General features: G+C 48.6%; 10 protein-coding genes and 2 non-coding genes across 12 annotated transcripts; 6 read left to right on the top strand and 6 right to left on the bottom strand.

The window, feature by feature from the left end:
- Nucleotides 1-605: 605 nt before the first annotated feature.
- On the top strand, nt 606-2,550 carry BKA55DRAFT_576198 (Alpha/Beta hydrolase protein). The gene is made up of 5 exons (XM_046193468.1): nt 606-1,121; nt 1,176-2,054; nt 2,106-2,183; nt 2,237-2,425; nt 2,474-2,550. Exons 1-5 carry the CDS (start codon nt 899-901, stop codon nt 2,536-2,538), a joined length of 1,434 nt encoding a protein of 477 aa, XP_046046507.1. The 5' UTR covers nt 606-898; the 3' UTR covers nt 2,539-2,550.
- On the bottom strand, nt 2,551-4,163 carry BKA55DRAFT_576195 (putative deacetylase LmbE-like domain-containing protein). Its single transcript, XM_046193467.1, has 3 exons — nt 3,667-4,163; nt 3,459-3,561; nt 2,551-3,387 (listed from the first exon to the last, which is right to left on the bottom strand). Exons 1-3 carry the CDS (start codon nt 3,878-3,880, stop codon nt 2,850-2,852), a joined length of 855 nt encoding a protein of 284 aa, XP_046046506.1. The 5' UTR covers nt 3,881-4,163; the 3' UTR covers nt 2,551-2,849.
- Nucleotides 4,164-4,412: 249 nt separating this feature from the next.
- BKA55DRAFT_576193 (uncharacterized protein) lies at nt 4,413-4,892 on the top strand. Its single transcript, XM_046193466.1, has one exon. It carries the CDS (start codon nt 4,501-4,503, stop codon nt 4,867-4,869), a length of 369 nt encoding a protein of 122 aa, XP_046046505.1. The 5' UTR covers nt 4,413-4,500; the 3' UTR covers nt 4,870-4,892.
- Nucleotides 4,893-5,178: 286 nt separating this feature from the next.
- Nucleotides 5,179-5,973, bottom strand: BKA55DRAFT_693231 (uncharacterized protein; the record flags this gene model as incomplete). The annotated part of the gene is made up of 1 exon (XM_046199883.1): nt 5,179-5,973. One exon carries the CDS (start codon nt 5,971-5,973, stop codon nt 5,179-5,181), a length of 795 nt encoding a protein of 264 aa, XP_046046504.1.
- Nucleotides 5,974-6,412: 439 nt separating this feature from the next.
- Nucleotides 6,413-9,300, bottom strand: BKA55DRAFT_518040 (alkali metal cation/H+ antiporter Nha1 C terminus-domain-containing protein; the record flags this gene model as incomplete). The annotated part of the gene is made up of 2 exons (XM_046188235.1): nt 6,413-7,159; nt 7,210-9,300. The coding sequence occupies 2 exons, from the start codon at nt 9,298-9,300 to the stop codon at nt 6,413-6,415; spliced, it is 2,838 nt and encodes a 945-aa protein (XP_046046503.1).
- Nucleotides 9,301-12,220: 2,920 nt separating this feature from the next.
- BKA55DRAFT_693229 (uncharacterized protein) lies at nt 12,221-13,015 on the bottom strand (the record flags this gene model as incomplete). The annotated part of the gene is made up of 1 exon (XM_046199882.1): nt 12,221-13,015. The coding sequence occupies one exon, from the start codon at nt 13,013-13,015 to the stop codon at nt 12,221-12,223; it is 795 nt and encodes a 264-aa protein (XP_046046502.1).
- A 3,614-nt stretch (nt 13,016-16,629) lies between these two features.
- On the top strand, nt 16,630-16,701 carry BKA55DRAFT_t218. The gene has a single exon. It is a non-coding gene; the product is annotated as a tRNA-Cys (tRNA).
- Nucleotides 16,702-16,822: 121 nt separating this feature from the next.
- BKA55DRAFT_t219 lies at nt 16,823-16,894 on the top strand. The gene has a single exon. It is a non-coding gene; the product is annotated as a tRNA-Cys (tRNA).
- A 417-nt stretch (nt 16,895-17,311) lies between these two features.
- BKA55DRAFT_693228 (uncharacterized protein) lies at nt 17,312-18,447 on the bottom strand (the record flags this gene model as incomplete). The annotated part of the gene is made up of 4 exons (XM_046199881.1): nt 17,312-17,377; nt 17,434-18,076; nt 18,187-18,343; nt 18,396-18,447. The coding sequence occupies 4 exons, from the start codon at nt 18,445-18,447 to the stop codon at nt 17,312-17,314; spliced, it is 918 nt and encodes a 305-aa protein (XP_046046501.1).
- A 718-nt stretch (nt 18,448-19,165) lies between these two features.
- On the top strand, nt 19,166-20,341 carry BKA55DRAFT_693227 (uncharacterized protein; the record flags this gene model as incomplete). Its single annotated transcript, XM_046199880.1, has 4 exons — nt 19,166-19,173; nt 19,237-19,549; nt 19,602-20,066; nt 20,123-20,341. The coding sequence occupies 4 exons, from the start codon at nt 19,166-19,168 to the stop codon at nt 20,339-20,341; spliced, it is 1,005 nt and encodes a 334-aa protein (XP_046046500.1).
- An 841-nt stretch (nt 20,342-21,182) lies between these two features.
- Nucleotides 21,183-22,756, top strand: BKA55DRAFT_596356 (cytochrome P450; the record flags this gene model as incomplete). The annotated part of the gene is made up of 2 exons (XM_046195934.1): nt 21,183-21,377; nt 21,431-22,756. 2 exons carry the CDS (start codon nt 21,183-21,185, stop codon nt 22,754-22,756), a joined length of 1,521 nt encoding a protein of 506 aa, XP_046046499.1.
- A 71-nt stretch (nt 22,757-22,827) lies between these two features.
- BKA55DRAFT_576185 (uncharacterized protein) lies at nt 22,828-24,463 on the bottom strand. The gene is made up of 3 exons (XM_046193465.1): nt 24,248-24,463; nt 23,180-24,162; nt 22,828-23,123 (listed from the first exon to the last, which is right to left on the bottom strand). Exons 1-3 carry the CDS (start codon nt 24,248-24,250, stop codon nt 23,015-23,017), a joined length of 1,095 nt encoding a protein of 364 aa, XP_046046498.1. The 5' UTR covers nt 24,251-24,463; the 3' UTR covers nt 22,828-23,014.
- Nucleotides 24,464-24,521: the final 58 nt, after the last annotated feature.

Genomic DNA, 24,521 nt, shown 5'->3' with positions numbered 1-24,521 from the left:
GATTCTCTCAGTAGGCCCTGCTGTGCACCAAATTGCGCATCGTACCTATGTATGTATGCATCGTATTCAAATTTTAATACGAAGAGCAACTTGCAGTGTCAAAGTTGAACAACACATCCATGATATACGTCAAGTGACAATTAATAAATGCTGTTTCATGCTGTGAAACAATCCATCAAATTTTATCTGTTGAACCTGCAAACTGCCGCTTATTAGCCTCTCAGGCTGCTTGATGGAGGTATCGTTCTACCCGCTCGGATCGCTTTTCATGTCAAGTCAATGTTGATCAGAACATACCCAGGCATGTATGATTCTGATTTGTTTTGGTTGAAGGGAGAAATGCCCGGGCTTGAGGTGAAGACATTGTCTAGGTAGACTCTGCGGCTAGAATATCCCTTACAGTAGATCCCCTGTCGATCAGGTCTTTTAAGGAATTGTTATTGATAGACAGGACAAGGGTAATGTTTCCTCAACGTACAATCACAACCAATGTTTGAGTTACATTCGCGTTCCTCAGATCCTTTATGCTACGGACAATCTAAATCCGCCGTATGTACACAGACCAAGTAACAAAAAGCGATGCACCGAAATCTGAAGCAACGGAGCTTCCATGCTTGGACACATCCGTCTAAGCGCGCATCCTTTTTAGGTGCACGTCACAACAGATTTGGAACATTGCAATCAATCAGAGAAACAGTCTAGCCTTGAAAAACAAACACTTGAACGATCAATGTCCGTTTTATTGAAGAACCTAGAATGTAGATCCTGACAACGGCGACTAACCAGGATCTCGTCCCACAATGGCAGGGCAGAGCAAGATGCCTTATAAATAGATAAACTCCTGCCTCTGTTTATTCCTGCCTGGGCTGCGGAAGGGTGAGCATACAACATCATTAAAATGCGCTTCTCGTCTATCTCGACGGCTCTTCTAGGCCTCATCGGATCGGTCAATGCTTTCGGTGGTATCGCTCCTGATAGTAGACAGTTCAGAACCCTGGAGCGCCATGGCCTTACTGTCTTCAAGCATGCCGCTACTAATTCGAAGCTTGAATATGTGACCAATTCAGGAATCTGCGAGACGACACCTGGTGTTGAGCAATACTCTGGATACTTGTCAGTTGGTAAGTCGATCATATTTAATACCCCCGAGGTCCTTGCTAATAAATCTGATATAGGGAAAAATCATAGCATGTGGTTCTGGTTCTTCGAAGCTCGTCACAATGCTGCGAAGGCCCCCCTCGCTATCTGGCTCAACGGTGGTCCTGGATGTTCCTCGATGATAGGCCTCTTCACGGAACATGGGCCTTGTCATTTTGTCAATAACGATACTGAGCCAACCCTCAACCCTCATTCCTGGAACGAGTATGCGAACATGCTCTACATCGATCAGCCAATCGGTACTGGCTTCAGCGTTGGAACTGAAGATGTCAACTCAACAGCACAAGCTTCCCCTTATATCTGGAAGTTTATGCAAGTCTTCCTAGACCGATTTCCAAAGTACAAGTCTCGAGAGTTTGGTCTCTTCACGCAATCCTACGGTGGACACTATGGCCCTGAGTTCGCCGACTACTTCCTCAAGAAGAATGACCAAATTGAGAAGGGTGATGCCGAAGGCCACAAGATCGATATGGTAGCGCTGGGCATCAACAACGGCTGGATCGACCCTAAGCGGCAGTTCAAATCCTATGCAACATATGCGAACCGTAACCCTTACAAACAGATTCTTGACAACAAACTTCTCACTCGTTTCATCGACGCCTACAATAAGTACTGTTTACCCGTCATTAACAACTGCACCCAGCTTGAGGGCCAAAACGATGAATGTGCAAAGGCCGATGATGCATGCAATACCCAAATGTACACGAACCTTGAGATTGCAGGCAAAACCGACTTCAATGTTTACGATGTGCGTATCGGCAGGGATGATGTCAATCCACCAGAGACGTTTCTTGAGTATCTCACGCAGGCCGAGGTTATGGATGCGATTGGAGCCAACACCCGTTTCGCCGAGTGCAGTGACGCAGTTTATGCAAACATGGCGACGACGGGAGATGGTCAGTGCCCTAGCAACGACGAAGTTAAGGATTAATGCTGACATGGTACAGGTGCGCGTTCATATGCCGGGCCTTTGGCAGACGTCGTGAAGCGTGGTATCAACACGCTTATATGGGCTGGAGATGCTGGTAAGTGGGAAGATTGTGACACAGGTAAAACAGAAGCTGAATGAATCTCACAGATTGGATCTGCAACTGGGAGGGTGTCCTATGGGCATCTTATGCGCTCGAGTGGCCTGGCCAGAAGAAGTTTGTGGCAGCGCCCTTCAGCAATTACACGGTCAACGGCACAGCCCATGGCCGATACAAGACGGTAGAAAATCTGTCCTTCCTCAAGGTCTGGGAAGCCGGGCATTCAGTGCCATATTATCGTGAGTACCCCTGGCATCGCCCGAGATCACCGGCTGACAACAGAACAGAACCTGAGACAGCACTGCAAGTGTTCAAGCAGGTTATGCAGAAGAAGCCGATTAAGGGGACCTAATGAGATGAGAGCTCCGTAGAACTGATGTTTTTTTCAAGGCGTTTAGGTAGACGGAACCCTAGAACCACCAGGTCATGGTATTCATAATGCATAATATCATTTCAATGTTTCATGCTTGTACCACCAGACCCTAACCATTGAGTATTTTGCATTCTAGACATCCTGCCTTGTTCTCGTAAATTCGTGTTTACATGCAAGTAAGATACCAAAGTAAATCGTACGCCAAGGTCGTACAGACAAATAGTGAATATGTAAGATACGTTCCAAACTCCCCGTGCCATGCGGTTCCTTTGCTTTGCTTTTCGTTTATGTTACTGTGGCTTGACCTTTTCGAGACGCAGATCATTGATGACCATGTACCGGCTGAGAGTGATCCAGCCATAGCGGAACCAGACCATCTGGCTTCTGTGCGCTTGGGTCATGGCGCTCCAAGCAGTGCCATAGGCACCACGACCAACAAGCTGGTTCATGAATACCAAGCTTTCGGGTCGCTCCTTGTCCTTGTCCTTGACACCGATGGACGAGAGTAGCGTGGGAACAAAGTCCATGAAGGCGGAGTACTTGCGCACAATGCCTACGGTGGAAAGGGTATATAGATCGACGGGGCTCGGCCACTCGGACGCAGTGGTAAGAGCCTGAATGAAGGATCGGGCACCCAGGTAGAGAGAGATATGATTGGGGTGAGAAGACACGCCGTTGCTGTCAAATGTAACGAGGATGTCAATGTTCGCGGTAGGCTTGAGATTGTTCTTACGCTCCTGGCCGAATTTAGGCGCAAACGTGCTTCCTAACAGACGAGCGATCAGGTTTTTGTCCCACATTCGCGTCATGGAGTCGGGGAAGTCGGTGCTATAAGTGAGGCATCAGTCAGTTTTTTGAGCCGCAAGTGCCGGTGCCAGTGACCAGGGTATTCAACATACGGGTTGTCGACCACAAAAACATCGTCCTCGCTCTGCAGTCCCAGCGCCAGGCCGCTCTTGACCAGCTCCTTCTTGCGAACTTCTCCTAATCCGTCGGCATCTCCTATAACACGCCAAAGTCACCATCAGCCAAAACTGCTTTCAACCAATTTGTGTAGTCGCATCACGATGCGACGGCAAAGCACGGGTCGCTGCAGTCGGCTCATACCAGTGCTTAGGCATAGAATCTTGACGTGGTTTCCGTTCTCGGGCCGTGTGAGGGCGAGGACGGTCGGGGAGAAGAACATGGCTTCGTCGTCGGGATGCGCAATCAGGAGACAGACTCGCTTGTTCTTGATGGTCGATTGGGCAGTGCTGGCTGTGAACATGTAGATGCCTGGCACCACAACGGCGAGGCCGGCGAAGATGTGAAGAACGTTCATATCTGTGGTCGCTTCGAATGCGGTGGTGCTACGGTTACTTTTGCGACAAGAGTGCCAGAGAACTGCGACTTCGGCTATTGGGTACCGGATGTATGTGGATGATGATCGCTACAGCAGCGCAAGGTCTATATGGGCTGTGAGCAGAGACTAGAAGCTACACCAAGGTCAATTGGATTGTTAGAAGCGAAAACTTGGCTCCTATCGGAAGCTGGTCGTGACCCGGGTCATAAACGAGTTGTGATGACTGAGACAAAAGTGGCACGAGACGCGAGAAATAACAAGTGAAACTTGGTCATGGAGGGGCAGGAGCTCACGAGGTCGCAGATGCCAATCGCTAAGGCAACCCCCCATAGACTTGAGCCTAACGGTTCACCGCCTCACTAGACTGTCCCAATACCTTAGCTGAAGCTCAAGGAGCCCCTCAATTTACAGAAGGTTGGGTAGTGGCGTTGAGCACGGCAGGGCCCGAAGCTTCCATTCCGGTGTCATGAGCTAAGCCCATTAGGGTAACCTGTTGACGTTGACGTTCACGTTAACCTAGGCTCCTGAGGGTTAACTCCAACTTTGAACTTTAGTCCAAGAGCTTCATCTTACGACACAATCACCATCAACAGCCGACCATGGCCCGCCAACGCAAGGAAAAGTCTGTCAAGGACATTAAACTTCAGCAGCCAGATCGATCTGGTCCCAATAAAGAAACACTCGTCGATTTTGCGAAGGGTCGCGACCTCTTTGCAGAAGCCGATCGCAGACAACGCGAGCTCAACGGCGAAGGACCCCTCTTGTCCCCTCGAACAGAACGTATCTTCGAGACAATACTATGGACTGGTGTCATTGCCACTCTGCACTTTACGTTTGATGTGCTGGTACAGCGGCAATATGCTATGGACGTTGACTGGCTCGCCATCGTCCAAAGGACATTGACAGCCTGGCTTTGTGTGTTATCTGCCATCTATCGCAATTCCCCTACTAACATGATGTGTTTTTAGTGTTCATCGGCCTCTTTTACGTGTTACATCCGCATTATTCCCAAAAGTCATTCTTCCCGCTCGTTCCTCAAGACTACCAAGAGACTATTCGTCAAGCCATATTCTTTGTCGCGAGCACCTTGGGCGGCTGCTACCTCATCCACATCAGCAACAACTATGGATACATAGCAGTCATGAAACAAGCTCCTCCTGTGGGCTGCTTGTGGGTATGGGCAGTCGTCGAGATGGACATCCTTTGGGCGTTTCCGAGTCTATGCATTGCAGTTGCATATGCCTACAAGAATGGATACGGCTTCCGATAAACAAAGTCTATTCTTCTGTGGACTTCTTGGGCTTAATTGTGTCTCCCAACTCAGATGTTGTGGCGGAACCGCCAATCTCAGCCGACTCGGTTGACTCGGCGCTCTTGACTGCGAGATCTGTCAAGGTCCCGGCCCTCGAAAGACCGGAACGATCACGATGTGTCAACCGGCTTACCAGGTCTTCCAACCGGTGGATCCTATCCCTCTGGTTCTCAACTAAAGACTCGAGTTTGCGCGAGCTCTCATCCATCTTCATCTCTCGCCATTTCGTCCTAGATTCCAGATCTCGTAATCGAGATGAGATCATGCTCATTTGCATGAATTGCACTCTCGCTGTCAGGCCCTCTCGCTGTCTCACTAGCTCCAACGCTTTCGTCCTCACTGGCAGCCATGCCATGGCCACTGTTGTACGCCCATTCCAATGCCTTGGCATGAGTGTCCATGATTTCCCTTCGTCGCCAACGCTCGCCTTGGCCTCCGTCTCCGCGACAATATCAAGAAGACGCTGCTCCAGATTCAATAGATCATCCATGACAAAATTATACATCTGATATTCGGGTTGGTGTGTATGGAAACCCTCATGTTGGGCATTTATGGCTGCTACGAGATCCGCCAGCCAAGTGGATTCAGTTTTGTACCACGACAAAGATGTTTTGACGCGGAAATACTCATCGTCGCTATTTCGAAGAAATGTCAGACGAGCATAGAACGCTGCGGCAATGGCAACGACAAAGGTCAACATGCCCGCGACGTTGGCGCTTATAGAAAGCGGCGAGTCTTGCTGGCCATCACTGGAGTCCATTGAGCCTCACAGGCCGGGCAAAGAGGTGTTGAGGGAGGGGATCAAAGTTCTGGTGTATGTTACGAAGAATAGAATCTTAGCAAGCACAATTTGAATCACCATATGTCAATGGCATGAGTAAAGGTCTAGTGCAGCTGAAACCCCTGGGCAGCCATTGGCCATTCACGTGATGCGACACGTGATGCTATATGTGAATGAGAGTCATTTCATGCTGTAACCATGGGAAATACACCGCAGAGTAATCAGGCTCAACAGAAGTGGACATGGGTAAATGATGATTTCATGTATCTAGGTCAGAATATGACATGCTTCGTATATAATTCGCTATGTAATGCACCATGCAATAACACCTCCTTATCATCAGTAGAATCATACTGGATATCGTCATCTATGCGAAAAAGAAAATGCAAACAAACCCGCTTTAAAATGAGATCATCCCCTACCTCGGAGCTCTTCCCCTGCTGGGCCGTGTCGAATCAGCAAATGTGATACCTCGTCGACCAGGCGGCACTCTCTCGGTGCCCTCGTCATCACTATCATCACCTCCGTTGCCTACACCCAGAGCAGCTTCTCGTCTCCTCCTTTCAGCGGGCGTCTCGCCAGTCTCTTCCTCGCGCTCATCGTCCTCCTGGCTGGATAGAACTGCGAGACGACGCTTGCGTTCGACAGCTGTCTCGCCTTGCTCCTCGGACGGCTTGGGTGGGCTTGAAGGGCCTGCATGCCGGGAGGGAGATGCAGCTGGAGCGTCTGTTGCCTTCGCCTTCCCGCCAGAGTGATGCTCAGCAGCCTTGGCAACCTTGATTGCAGTCTCAGGTGGCAGATCCTGTTTGGCAACCTTCTTGACAGCTTGCGAGGCAGACGATTGCTCTACAACCTCCCTCCTTGTTCGTGAATCCAGCTTCTGTACTTCACGGATAAAGTCCTCCTTAGTCATGCGTTGACCAACACCGCCAATCGTGAATCGAATGGCCTTGTCATCGGCTGCTTGGTTCTCCGCAATAGACTTCTTCCGAGTCTGTTCATTTGAGCTGTTGCCTCCGAATACGCCTCCAAAATTGGTCCAACCAGGTTTGGCGGCTGTCTTCTCGCCGGGTGTGGTGCTAGGACCAGCTTCTGAGTTCTCACCCTTGGTCGTAGGCAGTTCATAGGTTTTAACGACTTCACCGTCCTCGTCTTCGACAATAATCTATGTTTTGTTAGTTCAATCTCTTGATATAATCCTATGAATGCACGTACCGTGTTTCCAAACTGGTAGGCTCTGGCAGGTTCGTGTCGTCGATCTTGGCCCTTTTCCTTACGCTTCTCCATTTCAGTGTTGTAGACTTCACCCACCCTCTTCTTGAAACCAGAGATAGTCCATAACTTGTCGTGGCCAGGCTTAACGGCTGTAATGGGCACATGGTCTTCGTCTTGTCTGTGAGATTCGGGAGCGGGTTCGACATCAAGAACTTCTCCATCCTTGTCCTCAAATATCAAATCATGGCCCTCCTCGTATACATCCACAGGCTTGGGGGGTGTCTTCTGGCCGCTGCTGCCGGCAGGGCTATCTTCTGCCTTCTCAATCTTGTCGGTATCCTTTTCCTTGGAGCTATCATCGGCCGCCAAAGTTGATTCGGTATTGCCTTGTGAGGGTGACTCCTCTTGCTCGTACTGTTCAGTAGGGGATATAGGCGTGGATGATTGTCGCTGGGGGAAGATTGCAGACTGGGCAATTGGTCCTCCAGGGCCAAGATTGTCATCCCAGTTCTTATGCTTGCGCTTTCGCGACACAACCGATGACGAGCGGCTGCCACCTTGGTCTCGCTGTCTGCGTAAAAGATGACTATAAGGGCCGTTGGGAGGAACCAGAGCATCGGGAGGGAGCTGGGGTCCCTTCTCTTCGTCGATGGACGCCTCAGATATGGATCTAGCTTGAGATCTGGATTGAGAAGAGATTCGGGGTAGTCGGTTCATCCAAGATGGTCCATCTTCGGGAGCAGCTGTGTAAGACATGGTCAAACTCAAGGTGTTGATACGCTTTCCAAGGGTAAAGACGGCAATTGAGGAGCCATGGACAAGAATCGACGTGACAACCATGAAGCATACTATCGGCCACACAAGATATATGAGCTCATAATGTTCAGTATTCTCGGGTGGCATCTCGGCCAAAGGTACCGGCTCGCCATGCTCCAACTCAGCTCGCGCCAAGATCGCAACGAAGATTGCGCCCACACCGATTGGGCCGAAATGACCAGCGAACAATGCTTCACGCCAGGTTTTGACGTCCGGTATAAACGGTTTGAGGGCCAGCATGATAGGAATCCGACGGAAGAAAAGGACAAAAACGGCGATGACCACAAGACGCCAAGCCATCATGCCAAATCGACCGTCGTTGAATTGCGACCACGGAATGATGGTTCCAAAGTAGACGAAATAAGTCAAGTTAAGCAAAAGATCGATAACGTTGGAAACATGCGACTCTTCAGTCTTCTCACCGAACCAACCGTCGTTGGAGAAACCAACTCCTGCTGCGAAACCGACGAGCAAATCGTCCATGCCCAGGATACTACCAGAGCCGGCACACCAGAGCGCAACAACGAAGTAGAAGACCAGGAAACTCTCTCGATCGATGAGGTCACGCTTTTCGGCGAATTTAATACCATGGCGAGCGATGTAACCAATGGCAAAACCATAGATGGCACCGAAGATGCACTCGTAGAGAAGAACATACACAACGAAATGGAAGCTCACGTCCTGTGCATCTCGCTTGTACTGAATAAGGTACAGAGACAGATAGATGAAGGGGAACGCCATTCCGTCGTTGCACCCAGACTCGGCGGACAGCAAATCTCGAAGATGCTTAGGGACTCGCTTTGCAAACTTGCCCTTTCCTACCACAGATGATGCCAGGACAGGGTCAGTAGCAGTAACACATGCAGCCACAACAAGACTATCAAGCCAATCCAATGCAGGGATCATCCAGAAGATGAACAAACTGACAATGAGCCAGCCGAATGTCATTACTGGGACCAAAAGAAAGACAACAGACTTCCAATGGCGCTCCATATAGAACTTGGGCAACTCGACACCGACAGCGAAACATTGAACAACAAGAACAATTCGGGAGAACTCGACGGTAACGATATCGGTCGAACCCCATTCTTGGGGATTGATCAAATTGGCTGCATGAGGACCGAATATAACGCCACAGAGGGTAGCAACTGTGGCTTCACCAATGTACATGCGCTCCTTGATAAAGGACGAGCAGAGCATGAAAAGGGAAGTGAAGCCGCCGAGGATAATGTACACCAAGTGCGGCTTGGTGATATCAAGATGACTCCACGCCATGTTGAATTGTAGGAATAAGGATACAAAAGGTTCGGTCGTTCGATTGGCCTTGACGGCACTCGATATTGGGTGTCGCGATCTCGGAAGCGATCAAAGCAACGTTATCGCAAGAGGGAGGAAATCGGGCGGCGACGCCGCGATCAATTATTGTTGGCAACTCGTATGGGAGAGCAGCGCAACATCCACCAGATCAAGTAGTAAAAGAGCGACAAGAGGGGAAGACCGTCAACAGAAGCAGTTGGTCTGGTCAATTGTTGTTGTAGGGAAGGGAAAGAATTTCTCAACGGCCGAGATCAACACGCAAGAGCGAACCGTTTGATCCCCGTCAATCGGCGCCAGGTTCGAAAATGGCACAGGCCTTGAACAGTGTCGTCACAGGGCAACAATGCCTGTAAAGTCGGGATCGTACGCCACTCGGCGCCACAAAGGTCTTGGCGTGGTGAGACTTATCGATATGAATCTGGAGAGTAGATAAGGTATTCTCAACAGAATACAACCATGAAACAATGACGATAGAAGTACCAAATCTCCAATGGCTTTCACCAAGGTTTTTGTTTTTAACCTCATCGGCTGGAGATTTGTGTCTCTGGAAGGGGGCGTCTTCTAGCGCTAAAGTCGAGGTTCATTGACGAGCAAGGGGATCGTCACCATCGACAGCCATCCATCCATCTCGCGACGCAACACAACCAGTGAACCACAAGGTCATGGCCAAGGAACAGGGGGCCCCAGTCGGGTCAAGTACCGCCAAGAGCCTCTCAGTGGGGGCTCCGCGGGGCCATTTGATGCGCCGCTGCTTTTATCCAGAATCTTCACGACACCCAAGCCGGACAAGACGGCAATATACCAAGACTTGAGAGGGTCATCGTGTTGTTCTATTCAGTATTTCGAGCTTCTTATTGAACAACAAGCTTTGAAAGATACTTATATAAGTTCAACCTAGTTTTGACCCTTCAAATCGAGACTCAAATACAGTTTCACGATAACGGCCTAGATCACATCTCAATAAGCCTTGTCTTACTCGTCACCTCGTCTTTTCCTCCATGCATCTCCCTTGTTCAACGCCATGACTTTATTTTCAATAACAACGGCTTGGTTCCACTTCTCGCCTCAACATCTTTCTCTAATACGCTATCCTATTGCTCACCCACATATGTACGCACTTGTCTTATATCAAATTTCAATGAGAATGGCATCCGAAGCCTAACGACGCCTAATCAATAGTCTCACAAAAGCAATCAGGTCGTGTTATGATATGATACGGGAACAACCAACGAGATATGCCACTAGCCGTTGATTGCTTGAATAGCCTCCAGCTGCCTCATAGACGATAAAAGCAGCGTTCGCATCTCATACCCCGGCAGTTCCGTGCAAGAGATAGAACCCTGTCCTTCGGTCCCCAATACGAATTGACATTTTCCCTCCGGAGAAAATGATAACAAAGAACAAGAATTGCGGGTAATGGATATGACAACCTGAAGACCCTCTAGCCAATACCTGTATTTCTTGGCACTATAGCATTCCCTCAATGACGACTTTGCAGCGCTAACCTCGGTTTTATTATTTCGAGTCATTCATTCATCGTCTCGAGTGGTAGACTGATCCGTAGCATGATCAGCGTCAATGATGAACATTAACGTCGAGCTGCATCGTCATCCAACGAGAATGTGCCCGTTCATAGCGTTTCTCGAGCTGCAAAAGGCGGCCGAAAGAGAAACGCCCCGGCTCTGTTTCCTCTCTTGATTTGTGCATCTGTTCCACTAAAATCTTGTGTGAACCACCATTCCTAGGTTCTGTTGTTTTTCGCACATGGTTTGAGGGTCTGTCAAATCAAGGTTATTTTTACCGCTCCGGCGGCCATAACCTTAGACAACCTTATTTCCCTGTCGAGCTGCGAGATCGATTTTATGCTTATTATTTGTCATGAAACGCCTGAGCTGCCAATGGTTGATAAACGGGATGTTGGAAACGGTCTAGTTAGGGTTCTTGGGGGTCTAGATCAGGAGCTTTTGGCCCTGGCCCTTCAACCTGTAAAGGTAGAATTGTTCAGGCAAGATTCCATCCAATGTCACCGTAAATCCACAAGATCAAATTGAACCCATTGACAGTCGCCTTGGTATATTGACGTCAGTGAGAACGATAGAAAACACGCTACCCTATTTCCAGCAAAGCTTCACGCTCTTTTCAACATGAATCTGGGTTTCTTAGCTCCACATCAATAACCGAAAGGTCAATACACCGCTAGTTCTGAAAAGAGATCTGCGAACCGCCTCTGCGACTTATGAGGGCATCATGTCTCACACGTCGTCTTACACGTTGTGGAGAGAGCACCAAACTTGAAGAACGTCAATTGACGTTGCATTTTCTAAGTCTTGGATATCTCTTGGAGATCTGATGGACCCTGGAATTTGGTGCAGCCAAGAAGCCCAGAGATGCACCCCAGGCTCGCCAGTCACTCGGCGCCAAGGGCCAAGCTCTCATGTGAAGTCGCCAAGAGGTAAAAACGCACCAGGTGGTGCAAATGCACAAGAGCATGATTTGACGATAGCTTCGTTTGTTGTCATGATGGAGTAATGCATATTTCGTGCTACAGAGTTTTATGAACACAACGAACTTACAGGGCGCCGCGCGAATGTGTTACTCGATCACAGTGAACGACTATGCGATTGACTTGAAGGGAAATGACTGGGAACCACACCCCATTTTCTTGGAATCACATGCATCTTAGGCCAGTCTCAAAGAATTCGATCTTGAAGGGTATTCTGTTATTTTCCGGCTATCTAAATACGTAACGACGTGAGTTTCTCTCACTTCCGTTGAGTTCTATCTCAAGTTGCTACAGAAATCTACCAACTCCCTCGGTCAAACAAGTACAGTGATCCTACACCCCTCAAAACTGAAATGAAATGATAGCTAACTCTCTCTAGTTGACAATCATGTACATGATAGCAGACATGGCAAAAGAAGCGCACATGAACCCAAAGCTGGGAGCATGAACAGAGCCACCAGCAGTTGTGGGCGTAGGAGTTGGCTCCTCGCTGGCTGACGCCGCTGTGTGGCTAGCAGTGCTCGGCCTTGTCACAGAGGTCATCATGCTAGGAGGAGCAGGCATGGGAAGAGAGCCGGTGGGCTGGTCTGTGTCGATTGCAAGAACAGTGCTCTTGGTCGCGAGGTCCTCGTCCACGGAAGACAGAGGTGGTCCATCTAGACTACCATTTGATTTTTCGTCTAAAGAGGTATGGCCAGTCTCAATCAAGACATTCTTCAAGACCTTGGTAGAAGAAGCAGAGGTCGTTGTTGTGGCTGGGGGCTGGGTCTTCTCAGGCTCAGGCTCCTGTTTGGGCTGAGTCTGAGGTACAGACTCGGGCTCTGATTGAGACTCATCAACATCTCGACAGAGAACAGCGACAAGGTTGCCCTTTTGACCACGGCTTAGAAGTGATTCTGAGCTGGCTGAGACATCACCACATGATGCTTGGATGAAGCCCTGGGCTTGTTGAACTGAGTCCTTGCAAGCAGCACTGCATGCCTTGCCATCGGTGAAGTCTTTGGGAGTGCATTGGGCGAGTGGTGTATCGTAGGCTTGAACACATGTCTCGGGGAATGACTTGTCACTGATAGACTCAAAGTCAGACAGCTTGAGGGATCCTGCTGAGGCAGAGCCAGCCATGAGAAGGAAAGACAGCTGGAGCCATCGCCTTGTAGATTGTCCAGTCATTGTGAATGATGTGTGTGGTTTTATGGTGAGCAGTAAGAGCTGTAGTTTTTCGGAAAAGAAATGCTTCGACGATGAAGGTATCGAGAGTACACGTTCAGTTATATGATTGACTGATTGTGGCTTGGCTCAAGCACGAAGCATTGATATCATTCGATCAATAATAAACTGGCAACTCAGTTGAAACGCGCTAGGGTGCTGAAAACCAGGCTGACGGGACCAACACACTGAAGGATTTGGTCTCGAACGACGAATTGAGGCTGTTCGTAGGCAAGAAAGGTTTATGCGTTGTGTTTTAGTGAAACTACCCTTGGGAAGATCGTTTCAGTGGCAAGATTGAGTATGAGCCTCGAACAGATGGGACGTTTGGGGATGGATCAAATAGATTAATTGTTTGTAAGAGACGGATCGGTTTTTTAATGATTCTGAAAATGGAAGGAATTTGATCGGCGTTTTGTGTTCAAGTGTTTGTGGAAACGGGAAATGAAGGCGTCGTAGGTGATGGTTGTCTCGATGTTGAGATACGCGACAAGTTAATTAATGAAGGTGTAATGCAAGCGATGATAATCGATGAAAAGACAAAGAGTGCGCTCGAATAAGTTAAAGTAGTAAAGATGAAAGAGAGTCCAAGTATTGTTTGTGTCTTGATGGAGTCAAGCGTCGAGTGTACAGTCTTGCAAGTGTAAGGCGAGGGAGCACAGCTTTCCTCTGGTTTCACAACTGAAACGAGTGTTGATAAGTGTTTGCTCCTCTGTCGAAAATGGGAACAAAGGAAGAGGTCTGAAAAATGGGGAGAAGGGGATTAATAAAAATGAAGGGGATGCACAAAATATCGGATAGATAGTATGGGGAAAGGGTTGAGGAAAAGGATGGAGAGAGACAAAGACGATCAGGGAGAGGGACTATAGACTACTATGGAGCATCTTTTTACAGAAGGAGATATGTAATGCACATCACTAGCTCAGAGTCTGGTCAAGACGGCGCATCACAATACAAAAGCACCGGCATGTCGTGAGAAGAGGGCCAGGCCATTGGATGGGCTCCGCAATGATCATCAGGGGCGTCTCTTGTCAAAGTCTGAGCCTGACGTCACACGAGCCATGAGATGTTGAAGTTGTTGTGTTTGCTCTTGAAACGGGAAGACCTATAGCATGCTGAGTACAGCATTCCTTGTACCATCTCGACAGCATATTTGTCCTCGTATTCTTTCTTCGAGCCCTCGGTCTAGACGAGACTGGATGAATTCAGGAAGAGAGAGAGAGAGTTTCTTCGAGAGACAGTTCACACGTCAGACTTGTTTCAGAACCGTTTGTTTCGGATTCATTCGTGCCGACGCACAGGCGAATCAAAGCCTCGAGCGGGGACGCCAAGATGATGCGAAAAAGGAAGAGAAGCTGCTCGAGTCAGAATTGCTTCTAGTGTGTAATGTATGGAAGGTTCTTTGACTATCGCTATAGTCGAAAACTATATAGCAATGTTTGCTCAAATATTATCGAATAGTCCTGCTGAGAAGGCATTATCGAGTCTTCATCCCAATACTTTGACCCTTTGAACCCCTGCAGTAATATTCGGGCCCAGAAATTGCATCCTTTGGCGGATCGAAAAGTGGAAATGCCGTCCCAACGGCGACATGGTACAATCAGAACGTGGCGCTGTAAACTTCCGACAAAGTACTCTTTTCATCTTCTCAGTCAGCTTACGAACACAATACGAGAATATTCACATCCAACAGAGAATTCTCAACATTCGTAGTCTGTTTGTGCTTGTTTCAAAATCCTCGGAAACCGTTCGGCAGTCATACAGATCAACACTTAGATCAGCTCCCTCTAACCCGTTTGCTCACACGATCGACTGGACTATTCCGCCAAGGGCACGACCCTTTGAATCAAGTCGCTCATTTGAGTAAAGACTCGACACATCAGGCAACGCGCTCCCTTTCTGCCTCGGCAAGTCAAGGGGGAGTTTGTTCCGGCAGGGTCAAAGGGTCGTTTGTCCTTTTTTGCATGAGACTTGTGATATCGTCATGCAACGGCTTTTGAAGCGTCCGGTCTGGATGAACACCCTAGCTCAGCCACTTGGACGCTAGTTCCAGGGGTTGTTTGCTGCCGCTAACACACATGTTGCCAGTTACAGGTAACACCAGAGCTTCAAAAGAATGCTAGCCAATGAGGATGTTGAATAGTATCGTCCCTTCACGGTCTAGACCTGACAATTTTGGTCTGGTTCGCAAACTTTATCGTTCGCAAACCAGTTGAGGACAACGGCTTTGTCTGTTCATGTTTCGAAGTCTGTCACTTGCCCCTTCGAGGTGCGCCTCTTGAACTTTCTTGGACAGTTGGGCTCCTTTTGGACGAGCCCAATCCCCTTCTGGTCATTTGACATTGACAGGGGCACTGGACTCAAGTTCAGCTCCCCTTGGGACGATGCTACCAAATCACGACTTCGACGTCATTGACGTGTGATATTACAAGGTGCTCCAAACATTCATTGATGAGACTGGACTTATACAGTGGGATCATCTTAGATTTCATCCTGTCATCTCCTCAGATCCGCCAAGTTGGCTCAGAACTGGAGTCTAATCTCGCCAAAGAAAGATCGACACTTCACTTTCGTCACCGCGATAAGAGGGAGACAGGGAGACTCAGAAAATTGCCCCTCGAAACTCAAGCTTTGGGTCGTATTCATACCTCCCTGGAAACTGAATGCTCTTCGCTTCGCAATATTGGCTGAGCGTCAGTTTACGTCGTGGTGATGAGAATGGAATGTTACGAAGCGGCAAAGCTCGGTCAATGAGTAGTCGCGGCAGGAGATTCGAGTAATATATTTAACATTGAAGGGTCGCTTCCATGTCAAAGCGCTGTTGTTGATATCTCTGTGTGTCTGCTGCGCTTTGAGGTTGGACTGTTAGCTGGCAGACTTTTCAGCTTGGGGTCAAGTACGAAAACTCTAAGATGCCTGTGGGCTGTGACTGCGCAACAGTCACTTAAATAAACCCATTTTCAAGGATAGAATTCCGTATTTCATCGGCCATTTTACTGTTATTACCAAGTCAATTAGGCATATCATTAGAACCTGTGCACGCGATTGCTGTTCTCAGCACTTACAGCACTTCACAGAATACTTGTACCAAGAGCCTTCAAAAGTTCGGGAATGCAAACAATTCGCCTGTTGGGAAGTGTTTGTTATTTTATGTAGGGCTTCATGACAATTTAGTCCGTGTTTCCAAAGGGAAAGATTTTGCGGTAGCTTTCTTTTAAAGCCGACGTTAACTGGAGATAATTGGTCATTTGCTATCTGTTGTGGCAATCGTCCTGCGAGAAGCCGTCGCGAGTCAACACAATGACATGATCCATGATTATCGCGGGAACCCCGGCACGCAATTGTGGATGTAATGACACAATAGGTCTGTTTAACAACAGCCTAAGATCTCCAACACCAACTCAGACTTTTCATTATCATTCATTCTTCACAAGTATATGGTCTGCATATACCAACGCCAGAACCCTTCCAGATCAGCTTTGGATGGAAAAACATTTCTCGTACCCTGAAGCCTCGCTAAAATCTTTTCCAAAACCCATGGCTATAAACCAAAGTTATAGCGTCTATTATCAGGAACAGGATCGATAGCTCAGTGGTAGAGCGAGGGATTGCAGATCCCTAGGCCGCGTGTTCGAACCACGCTCGGTCCTCTCTTTTTCCGACAGAACGACCCCACGATGTGGTGTCGTGTCCTTTTTTTTGTGTCTCAACGCCACGCTTGCATCTAAGACATATGCACAAACAGCATCGCCATAATCAGAAACGAGTCGGGGATCGATAGCTCAGCGGTAGAGCGAGGGATTGCAGATCCCTAGGTCGCGTGTTCGATCCACGCTCGGTCCTGACCTTTTGTTCTTCGACGAGAATGACTCAACCTTTTTGCTTTGGCTGCTGACTCTGCTTCAGACGCTCACGACTGTGAATCTTCGCCAAGATTCGTCTCAATTGCATTGCGACCGGCGCTCAGCCTGCCTGGGCTACCTACTAAGGACCGGAAAACTCGCTTGTATATTTTGCCATTACTCAGACACCATCATCGACGAGAAGGGAGTTCGCTGTCCTTACTATGATTAAACATAATCACCAAACAGTTTGTCACTCTACCGTTCTGATTATCTTACTGTATTCGGATGACTCAAAATGCAGCACACTGGTAGTAGCTTTAAGATCTCGATTAGATAGATACTAAACTCGAGAACCATGTATCAATTCCTTTGATAGCTATGTCTTTTTCTAGTGTAAGCTATAGAGGCACCTAGTCTACAGAATATTGACAAGATCACTTGAAATTTGATGAACGTTGACACCAAAATCTGAAGGAGAAGTCTGTTATCGGTGTTAGCTTCCACCCGTATCGTCAAGAGATATGCAAAACTTCTTACCTGAAGGTAGAGAATACCGTCCTCAATGACAGTCTCGTTGTAGGACCTCTTGGTCTGGTCCACAACACGGACGTGAACAGCATGCTTCTCCATAGCCTCGAGGAGTCCCTCCTGAAGCATGTCATCCTCACCGAACTTGTCATACTCAAGCTGCGAGACCAAGCCTTCAAGGTAAGAGAAATGAGATCTTCCAAAGTTTTGCTCCCAACCGCTATCAGCATTAGCCTTGGCCTTGAGCTTTTCGAAGTTGGCCTCAAAGTTAGGGACGATGGCGATCTCTTGACCAAGGATCTTGTTCAGCTTTTCTTGGATCTGTTGAACGTTGGGGTCATAGTCGCTTCTGATAGAGGCTCTGGCAACATAGCTCATGGGTCGGACAGTTGAAGGAGCCTCGTTCAAGGCCTTGGTGAGGTTGTTGGTGTCAGCAGCATAGCTGGTGTTGGTACCTAAGTTGCCTTTGGTGAAGAGGATGATGAGTTCACCCTCAGGGCCAACCTTGGCTCCACAGTACGATACAGTATTCTTCTCATCAAAGTCCATGGTCAGAACATGGCCGGAGCAGATCTCGTTGATCTCATCCTTAGCTCCATCCCCATTCTGCCCAATGAAGTAGTCCAGTTGATATTGAACGCCTTCAACGTAGCTAAACAGGAGAGGCAACAGTCAGTATGTTATGAATGACGGCTACTTGATCCAACAAGACATGCTTTATGCTGATAAGGACCAAGGTGGACGGCTCAAGGGGAAACGAACCTGACAATGAGATCACCCATGGAAGTGTGGCCCCACGAACCCTCTTCGGCATAGGGGTAAAGGGCTTTAGGATCAATATTGATAGTCCATGGCTGACCAAGAGTCTCTGAGAGTTTCTTTTCGTGGTCTTCCTTGGTGTTCTCCCAGCTGTCTCGAACTGGAGTCTCGTTAGTGATCTTATTAGAGATGGCCAAGACGGAAGAGCTTACTGTTTTTGCGGACAGCAAGGGGAAGTTTCTCAGCAGGCGGAAGTCGAGACATGATAGACAGAAGAATGAGATCTTAGTTATGAATTGGCAGGCTGGATTAGAGTGTTGTTGATACTCAGATCAGAGTCTTGCGGTGCGAGACTGGCTTTTATGCTTGTTTCTGGCATCTGAACCCCTGACGACCTGCCATATCAGCCTAGTCTCAGAGTCTCAACCGGCAACTGATGTGCCGGTATTATGTGAAGCTAAACTATGTATACAGTAGTCAGGCTACAAGCGTGTAACACTTGACAGCGCCGACCATTGCCATGACAAGCCTTGTGAACCCCGTTCAATCCAGCCTGTGACCAATAGCACGTGCTGAAGTGAAGGGCAAACATGCATTTCGCAGAGTTGACCAAGTTACCCATAGCCACATGGCGTTTTCCCCATGCCGAGAGCTGCCTAGATTGAGGGACCCTGCGTGTAGCTGCCTAAGCCCTATTGGAAGGCTGGAGATAGGAATGTTGGGGAGAAATTGCGGTGGTTGCTCTTTTTAATCTGCCTTACAACGCCAAAACGCCCAGCTGAAAACATAGCGCTGTTTAGCGTGTGATACCCCAACCAGCGTGAAGCCGCATTCCCTTGGCAGAAAGAGTAATATCAACTTCAGGGGTTCACTTAACCGACGGGTAAATAATAATGGGGATCTGGCTTCACTATATCTCGCTTTATCGTTGATTTTGCTCATCCCAAGATCGACCTCTCCATCCTATAACATAGCATCAACCATGTCTCTGTAAGTTGGCCTCCACACCCTCTGTCTCTCATTGGCTGGTTTACTAACGCACGCAACTATCAGCCCACTGAAGGCCAAAGTCTCGATCCGCGATAATTGGGAAAAGCCCGAATGTCGTGCTCAAGAGTCTATGAAAAGACTGAAAGATGTGCTTGGTCTTGATGTTCGCTGTGAACCACAATGGCAAATCCTTGTGTCTGAACTGGGAAGCTTTTGGGGAGATAAGGACCAGTTGGTTTCTACAGTGGCATCGTTCATCCAGATTTGGTTGGAAGTACTCACCGAGTTGCTCGATGATGAAACTCACGAGGCTTGGACTGACAATGTTCTCACCAAGATTAGGGAGCTGACTTCGAGATTGAATTTGACGGTTGAGGTTTGTTTGTCATAGTTGGTGCAGGTTCAGAACTGACATGGATATGCTGCAGGTATCAGAGAATGAACGACCCTCTACCAAGTGGTCTGACGCACAACTTGGGTTCATTCTGTATATCCCCAAGGCCCTCGTATACCAGCCAGCTCAATACTTGGGTCTCTTCAAGGAACAGCTTCTTGAATGCTTCGAAGAAAACCAGCCGTCCAAATCGTTGCCCATACACTCCACCACGGGCGATGAATGGGCAGATGTCGGAGCAGAAGAACCAGAAGAAGAGCCCTCAAAGCCTCCACAAACAAGCGCTAAAGCACCAGCCGTTGATTATCTTCCAGACCCCAACACTATGCCGAAACCTGGAGCACTTTTCCAGCAAGCTCCCTATCATCTCTTCGTGTATACCTCGACATACAACAGGAGCTACAAGATTGAAATTGAATGCAGCCACAGTCAGACTTTGGAAGTTTTGGCAGAGTATTTGAAAAAATGGACAAAGACCAATGTCAATCGTGTAGATAGGGTAAGTATCCCCTTTGTCCATGGCATTCTGGAAAGCACACATCTAACACATCCTAGCCTCCTGCGGTGGAGATCACACTCAACCACGCCGCCTCTGGCTTCGGACTCGAGTGTGATAAACTCACGCTGCATTGCGAGAATAGATATGGGCCTCTCTATAACATCTCTGCAACTGTGATTCTGAATTTGGTTGAAGGGGTGTTTGGGTATGAGAGAGTCTATGGAGATGCCAGTTCATGGCACTACCGCAGAGACACACCGTTCAAGAGGCGATGAAGAAGCAGATGCCTCCGATAAAGACAGATGTTTTCATATATAGTATAAACAAACAAGGAGTCAAATGGCAAAAAGAAAAACATACAACACCGAGGATTCGCTGGTCGTCACCGACCCAACTACTAATTCAGCACTTATCAGTTTATCGAACGGAGAGCGGACGGGATCCCGAGTTGTCTGATAGCTATGGTCGTATGTGCTGAGCCTTTTAGTTGCTAGGCGTCATAAGGTAAAGGTTTGGCTCTGATGCATAGTCAGGGGGTTACCAGCCTAGCCCTGATAACATATTCCACGAGGGACACAACAAATCGCTCATTGTCTGACCAATATCATATTTGCAAGTTGAAAATGACACTTTCTCTCAATGAACCAGCTATATCGTGGAATAACTTGTGAGGTAGAGTGGATATAGCTTCAACTCCTTCAGAAGGCCAAGTGCGAATACGAATGCGAAAAGCGTCCAACGTATTCGGCATCACTGTAACCTCCCTATGCGGTGAAAAGAGAGATATCACCTCCAGAAATATAGAATAAACCTGGCTTAGTGATATTCAAGCTTACGATCTGAGAATAACAATTGGTCGAGATTGAGACTACGAATCCTGTGCGTATCAAGATGTGATAACCGACAGTACGCTTCATCACTTTGACCTGCCGCGAAGCTTGGCTCGTATTAAAGGGACAGCTGAAGGTAGCTCAAGTGGGAGACAAGAATAAGAATGGAGCTGGCTGTGTTGTTTTCCTCGAAGAGATCTGGCTCTCCATCTGTGCATATAAACTCCCCGATTCCCTCAACTTCACAACTCATCAAGCAAACCACCGCCATCTCTTCTCTCTCCAAATGTTTTCACTCCTCTACTACCCTCTATGGGCCTTTGCTTCCTGCATAGCTATTATCATTCTCAACGTCTTATACCAGAAGCTCCCCCGAAATGCGAATGAGCCTCCATTGGTCTTCCACTGGCTTCCGTTCTTTGGGAATGCTGTTGCTTATGGACTGGACCCTTATGACTTCTTTGTGAAGTGTCGAGAAAAGGTTGAACGCATGTCTTGCTTCCTTTTCAATTCTGTTGCTGATTTCTTTTCTAGCATGGCGATGTCTTCACCTTTATCCTCTTCGGTCGAAAAATTGTTGCCTGTCTAGGCGTCGAAGGTAACGATTTTGTTCTCAACAGTCGGATCCAAGACGCCAACACCGAAGAAATCTACAGTCCATTGACAACGCCCGTCTTTGGTAGCGATGTCGTATACGATTGCCCCAACTCAAAGCTCATGGAGCAAAAGAAGTTTGTCAAGTTTGGTCTTACCCAGAAGGCTCTCGAGTCCCACGTTCAGTTGATCGAGCGAGAAGTGCTGGAGTACATCCAAGCTGTACCGTCATTCTCTGGAAAGTCTGGCACAGTTGATGTATCCAAAGCAATGGCTGAAATAACTATCTTCACTGCTGCTAGTTCTCTGCAGGGCGAAGAAGTTCGACGGAAACTTACAGCTGAGTTTGCAGCTCTGTATCACGACCTCGATCTAGGCTTTACTCCTGTCAACTTTCTGTTCCCATGGGCGCCTTTACCTCACAACAGAAAACGAGACGCTGCTCATGCAAAGATGAGAGAGATCTACATGGATATCATCAACGAACGAAGAAGAGGCGGAGGGGATTTGGAGAAAGCAACTGACATGATTGCCAACCTGATGAGTTGCGAGTACAAGAACGGGCAGCCCATTCCTGACAAAGAGATCGCACATATGATGATCACTCTTCTTATGGCTGGACAGCACTCTTCATCGTCTGCTGGTTCTTGGATTATACTACATCTAGCTTCATCCCCTGACATTGCCGAGGAACTCTACCAAGAACAACTAATTAACTTGAGTGCCGACGGTATTCTCCCACCCCTTCAGTACTCAGACCTCGACAAACTACCTCTTCTTCATAATGTCGTCAAAGAAACACTCCGTGTTCATTCTTCCATTCACTCTATCCTGCGCAAAGTCAAGAGACCTATGAAAGCACCTGGATCCCCCTACACCATCACCGCAGACAAAGTACTCCTGGCTTCACCTACCGTTACGGCGTTGAGTGAAGAGTACTTTCCAGATGCCCATAAATGGAACCCTCATCGGTGGGATAACAAGCACCTGGAGGAGGCTGTGACGGACGAAGTTATTGACTACGGCTACGGCGCTGTATCCAAAGGAACGAAGAGCCCATACTTACCCTTTGGTGCTGGTCGGCATCGCTGTATTGGGGAGAAGTTTGCTTATGTAAACTTGGGCGTTATCGTTGCGACTTTGGTGCGCAACTTCAGACTGTCGACTGTCGATGGCAAGCCTGGTGTTCCAGCAACTGACTACACTTCTCTCTTCTCAAGGCCAGCCCAACCTGCGTACGTAAAATGGGAACGCAGGAAGGCTTGAAGACTTGGTTTTGGGGGAGAAGGGTAGTAGGTTGTACGGATAAACGAGTTCAATAGACAACTTGTGGGAACTGTCACAAATCGATATCATTGCCGAAATGGAACACATAATAGCTACTGTTTCTATTGTAGAAGCTAATACAAAAAGAAGAGCATGCACACGACTTCGTTTTCGTGTTCTTCAATGAATCGTCACCCTTAGGTATCACCTAGCAACCATGGTATATAAAAAAGATGCCCTATTTGCACAATTCCATCTCTACTGTTGCGAACCACCTTGTCCGTTAGCACCACCGGCACCGGCACCAGCACCAGGGCCACCAGCACCTCCGAAGGGGTTGGCACCACCGCCCATCATGTTTCGGGCCCTGAAGATTGAGTCAGTGACTATGGATTGTGACATGGGCAAAATGGGTAAACTTACATCTCTCCAATCTGAGGATCGGACATGAGGCTGTTCAGATCAGGCATACCACCACCAGTAGAGTAACGATCGGCCATATCGCGTAGACGGGGGTTGCTCATGAGGTTGTTCATAAGGTCAGGGTTGCTCATGAGCTTCTGGGCCATGTTTGCGAACATTGGGTTGCTCATGATGCTACTGAGATCGGGCATACCACCGCCCTGGCCGCCAGCACCACCACCGCCGAACATGCTGGCAAGATTACCAAGGTCAGGCATGCCACCAGCACCGAGATCACCGCCGGCACTGGGAGAAGCACGGGGAAGAGAGTCCTCCTCAGCCTCCATCTCCTGAACACGGCGCTTGGCCGTCTCATAGCCCTTCTTCATGGCATCAGAGCCACCGTTGCCCTCATGCTGGATACCGCGGTCGTAGGCCTCCATAGCACCACGAGCATCGCCTAGGGCGAAGCGAGCAAGACCAAGTCGGGACCAGGCCTTAGTATAAGCGGGGTCGATGGCTACGGCAGCCTCGGCGTCAGCGCGGGCGGAAGCATGGTCCTTGTTGGCCGAGTGGGCAGCGGCACGGTTGGAGAGGTAGACAGCGTTGTTGGCGTTGATAGCCAGAGCCTGGGTGTAGAAGTCGATGGCAGCACGGTAGTCCTTCTGGGCCATGGCAGCATTTCCCTTTGACTTTAGGGCCTCGGCCTCCTTCTTTTGCTCCTCGGTGAGCTCGACGGGTGCGGGGGCAGGAGCAGCGGCGGCGGGCTTGTCGGCGCGGGCCTTCTCGAAGACAGAGTAGATCTGGAGGAGGTTCTGGGATCCGATGGCGGCTTGGACAGCGGAGGTATCGGAGGGGTCGACCTTGAAGGACTCGGCGATGCAGTTGATAGCCACATCGATGGAATCCTTGTCGTCAGCGGTGAGAGTGCCGTCATTTGTCGAAGCGGAGAGGAAATCGCAGATAGCGAGCGCAAGGCGCTGCTTGGAGTTGTGAGTAGACGCCTGCAGGAGAGTATTAGCCATATGTCAAGAGTCATGACGAGTATGCAGTGCAGTTGTGCTTGATACTGCGGGGGATTGAGCTGACCATGGCGAATAGAGAGAACCTGAAGGACAGGTTTTGGAGGGAGGGGGGGATAAATAGAAGAAGAGCAGAAGATACAAATCTAACAGAAAAGATCTAATTGAAACAAGAAGAGGGTATGATTCGGTGAGGCAGGAGGTCAAGGTAGATCTCAGAAGTGCAGGCAAAAAAAGGGCCCCGCGGTTGAGGCGTCGTGGAGTTTGGGCTGGAAGGTTCCACGTGGGGCCTGGGAGCAACCGAATCTGTGCTGTAGCTGTGGGGGAACGACACCCGACAT

Source organism: Fusarium redolens (genome assembly GCF_020744475.1).
Source record: "Fusarium redolens strain MPI-CAGE-AT-0023 chromosome Unknown BKA55scaffold_13, whole genome shotgun sequence".
Lineage (NCBI taxonomy): Eukaryota > Fungi > Ascomycota > Sordariomycetes > Hypocreales > Nectriaceae > Fusarium > Fusarium redolens.
This window is presented reverse-complemented; position numbering and strand designations above follow the sequence as displayed.

Excerpts from the sequence above, each read along its gene's own strand:
- BKA55DRAFT_576195 (XM_046193467.1), bottom strand. The coding sequence starts at position 3,880 with ATGAACGTTCTTCACATCTTCGCCGGCCTCGCCGTTGTGGTGCCAGGC. Across the intron at positions 3,562-3,666 it reads GATTCTATGCCTAAGCACTG|GAGATGCCGACGGATTAGGA; the intron begins GTATGAGCCGAC and ends GGCGTGTTATAG. Across the intron at positions 3,388-3,458 it reads GTTTTTGTGGTCGACAACCC|CACCGACTTCCCCGACTCCA; the intron begins GTATGTTGAATA and ends CCTCACTTATAG.
- BKA55DRAFT_576185 (XM_046193465.1), bottom strand. Across the intron at positions 23,124-23,179 it reads GATCCTCAGATTGGAGAGAT|GGCCCGAAACATGATGGGCG; the intron begins GTAAGTTTACCC and ends CTCAATCTTCAG.
- BKA55DRAFT_576198 (XM_046193468.1), top strand. The coding sequence starts at position 899 with ATGCGCTTCTCGTCTATCTCGACGGCTCTTCTAGGCCTCATCGGATCG. Across the intron at positions 1,122-1,175 it reads CTCTGGATACTTGTCAGTTG|GGAAAAATCATAGCATGTGG; the intron begins GTAAGTCGATCA and ends AATCTGATATAG. Across the intron at positions 2,426-2,473 it reads GCATTCAGTGCCATATTATC|AACCTGAGACAGCACTGCAA; the intron begins GTGAGTACCCCT and ends ACAACAGAACAG.
- BKA55DRAFT_576193 (XM_046193466.1), top strand. The coding sequence starts at position 4,501 with ATGGCCCGCCAACGCAAGGAAAAGTCTGTCAAGGACATTAAACTTCAG.